Source organism: Nicotiana sylvestris, chromosome 5 (assembly GCF_000393655.2).
Source record: "Nicotiana sylvestris chromosome 5, ASM39365v2, whole genome shotgun sequence".
Classification (NCBI taxonomy): Eukaryota; Viridiplantae; Streptophyta; class Magnoliopsida; order Solanales; family Solanaceae; genus Nicotiana; species Nicotiana sylvestris.
This window is the reverse complement of record NC_091061.1, coordinates 161,983,679-161,986,282: the sequence shown is the minus strand read 5'-3', so window position 1 is coordinate 161,986,282 and position 2,604 is coordinate 161,983,679. Positions and strand designations below refer to the sequence as shown.

Below are 2,604 nucleotides of genomic sequence, written 5' to 3'. Positions count from 1 at the left end.
AATGTGGTTGGAATGTACGTGCTACTAGAATAAAAAATTCCACACTGTTCAGGGTGATAAAATATCATAACATCCATGAATGCTCGGTTGATGCAAGAAAATCATATCAGAAGCATGCTACATCAAATTTTATAAGTGAACAAATTATAGAACATGTTCGAGACAAAAAGATAGAGGTTACACCAGCCTTTGTAGAAAATGAAATAAAAAAGAAATTTGGAATTGACATTGGTTATCACAAGGCATGGCGTGCTATTCAAAAAGTTGTTGCTTGCATAAGGGGAACACCTGAAGAGAACTACCAGATTCTTCCTTCATACCTATACATGATGGTGGCAAAAATTCCAGGAACATACACAAGCATAAAAAGAGATGCGCAGAATAGGTAAGCAAAACATTACTAACCATCAGCCTAAAGTTTCAAATGTTACTATTTGAAAAACTTCACACCTTATGATTTGTTTTTTTTTGTGTTTCAATGTACAGATTGCTTACTTGTTCTTCGCTCCTGCGGCATCAGTAGCTGGTTGGTCCTACTGTAGACCCGTTATTGCAGTAGATGCAACGTTTTTGAAGTCAAAATATCGTGGTGTTCTATTTGTTGCTGTATCAAAGGATGCAAACAATCAAATCTTTCCTCTATGTTTTGGTGTAGCAGATTCAGAAAACAATGAGGCATACATTTGGTTATTCGGGGAAATGAGAAAAGCAATTCAAGTCCGTCGTGAACTGGTTTTCTTGTCAGATAGAAACCAATCGATCGCAAATTGTATTAGAAAAGTTTTTCCTGAAGCTCACCATGGTATCTGCCTCTATCACTTTGAGAAAAATTTAAAGCAAAGACATGCAAAGGCCACGATAATAAATCTTTTTCAAAGTGCTGCAAGGTCATACAAACGTTAAGCTTTTAATTAGTTAATGTCCCAACTCAAAAGTATTGACAAGAAAACATACAATTACATAATGGAACAGCCTCCCGAGAGATGGGCTCGATCGTGGTTCCCACGGCGACGTTATATGCTAACAACAAACATGGTAGAACCAATGAATTCCGTTTTACTAAAAGGGAGGGAAATGCCTATTTTAAGAATGTTAGATTTCATCCAAGAAAAGCTGGGAGAGTGGTTTTATGAACGGAGAAAAAAGGCAAATGAAACTTTTCACAGAGTATCAATATGGGCAAAAGAAGAGATGACTAAGAAGATGGACTTGGCTTGCAAAATATTTGTGAGTATATTTATTAACTTCAGATTTTTATATCTGTTGCAGTGATTTACTGCATACATTTAAAATTTTTTATACTTTTTCTTTTTGGAGCAAAAATACACTAATATAATTTGTCTTAATTTTTTATTCCTTGTTAGGTATTCAACCTTGACTCAATGTTGTTTAGAATAAATAGTGAAGGAATTGAATTCATTGTGGACTTAAAGAAGAAAACTTGTGACTGCCTGAAATTCCAACTTGATGAATTGCCTTGTCCACATGCAATTGCTGCTATTAATAAGAGATATTTGCAGAAATCTGATTACTGCTCAAATTGGTATTCAAGGAAAACGTGGTTGAAAACATATGAAGGACATGTGAATACCGTGGGAGATCAAAAATCATGGGAAATACCACAAAATGTACAATCTGAGATCACAAAACCTCCCGATGTAGAGATTTTACAAGGAAGAAGACAAAAGAAGAGGCATATACCTGTGATTGAATCATCAGTACCATTCAAGTCTTACCAAATGCAGTCGATGTAAACAAATTGGGCATAACAGAACAACTTGCTTGTCTTCTCCAGCACCTCATCCATATTCCAAGAAACACACTGAAAAATACTCCAAGCTTCAATAATCCTTGGTCTGAATTTAGACTTTCTTTATTGTATGACATAATTCAAATGTGATTTTTTTCATAGGAATAAAAAAATAAGCTCTTGGACAATTTTATATACTGCTAAAGTACAAATCACTCATTTTTGTTGCGCAGGCTTACAGGTTTTGTTGCATTTTTAAAAAGTACACAATGACTTCTGCAAGAAAAAACTTCAGGTTACAGTATGTGAAATACATATCCTTAAACACACACACACACACACACACACACACATGCCTACAACACACAAAAAGAAACGCATGTACAAACAAAAGTTGTAGCATCTCTAAGCAACTAGAAGTATAAAGCAAATACCAACAAATAACAAGGATAATGCAATAGAAAGCTAAGAACAAAGAGGGTGACAATTACATTGATATAAAAAGAGGTCAGAACAACACACATTTACAAACAAAACTTCAGCTCTCCGGGCTGAAGTTATACAAAATTAACCTAAAAAACTTCAGCTCTATGGGCTGAAGTAAACAAAAAGCATAGCATTGAAAACTTAAAAAAAAAAGATTACAAACACTAACAATCATCACCATCATCATCGTCATCATCACAGTACTCCTCAATTTTTCTAAATATCTCATCATCATCACTATCTGAAATAACTATAGGGTAGTCGGGTAAAAGACCACTGAATCCAAGAAGATCAATCTTTAACTTGTTGAATTGATCACGCAGCTGACTTTGTTCGACGATTACTCTGTCCATAAGAGAAAGAAGAGT

The 2,604-nt window shown here is 34.7% G+C and overlaps 1 protein-coding gene across 1 annotated transcript; it reads left to right on the top strand.

Annotated features, from left to right (window-relative positions):
- The first annotated feature begins 1,032 nt into the window (after positions 1–1,032).
- LOC138869586 (uncharacterized) lies at positions 1,033–1,754 on the top strand. The gene is made up of 2 exons (XM_070147216.1): positions 1,033–1,227; positions 1,365–1,754. Exons 1-2 carry the CDS (start codon positions 1,033–1,035, stop codon positions 1,752–1,754), a joined length of 585 nt encoding a protein of 194 aa, XP_070003317.1.
- The last annotated feature ends 850 nt before the right edge of the window (positions 1,755–2,604 follow it).

Coding starts and splice junctions, on each gene's coding strand:
- LOC138869586 (XM_070147216.1), top strand. CDS start 1,033: ATGGTAGAACCAATGAATTCCGTTTTACTAAAAGGGAGGGAAATGCCT. Junction 1,228..1,364: donor ACTTGGCTTGCAAAATATTT/GTGAGTATATTT, acceptor ATTCCTTGTTAG/GTATTCAACCTTGACTCAAT.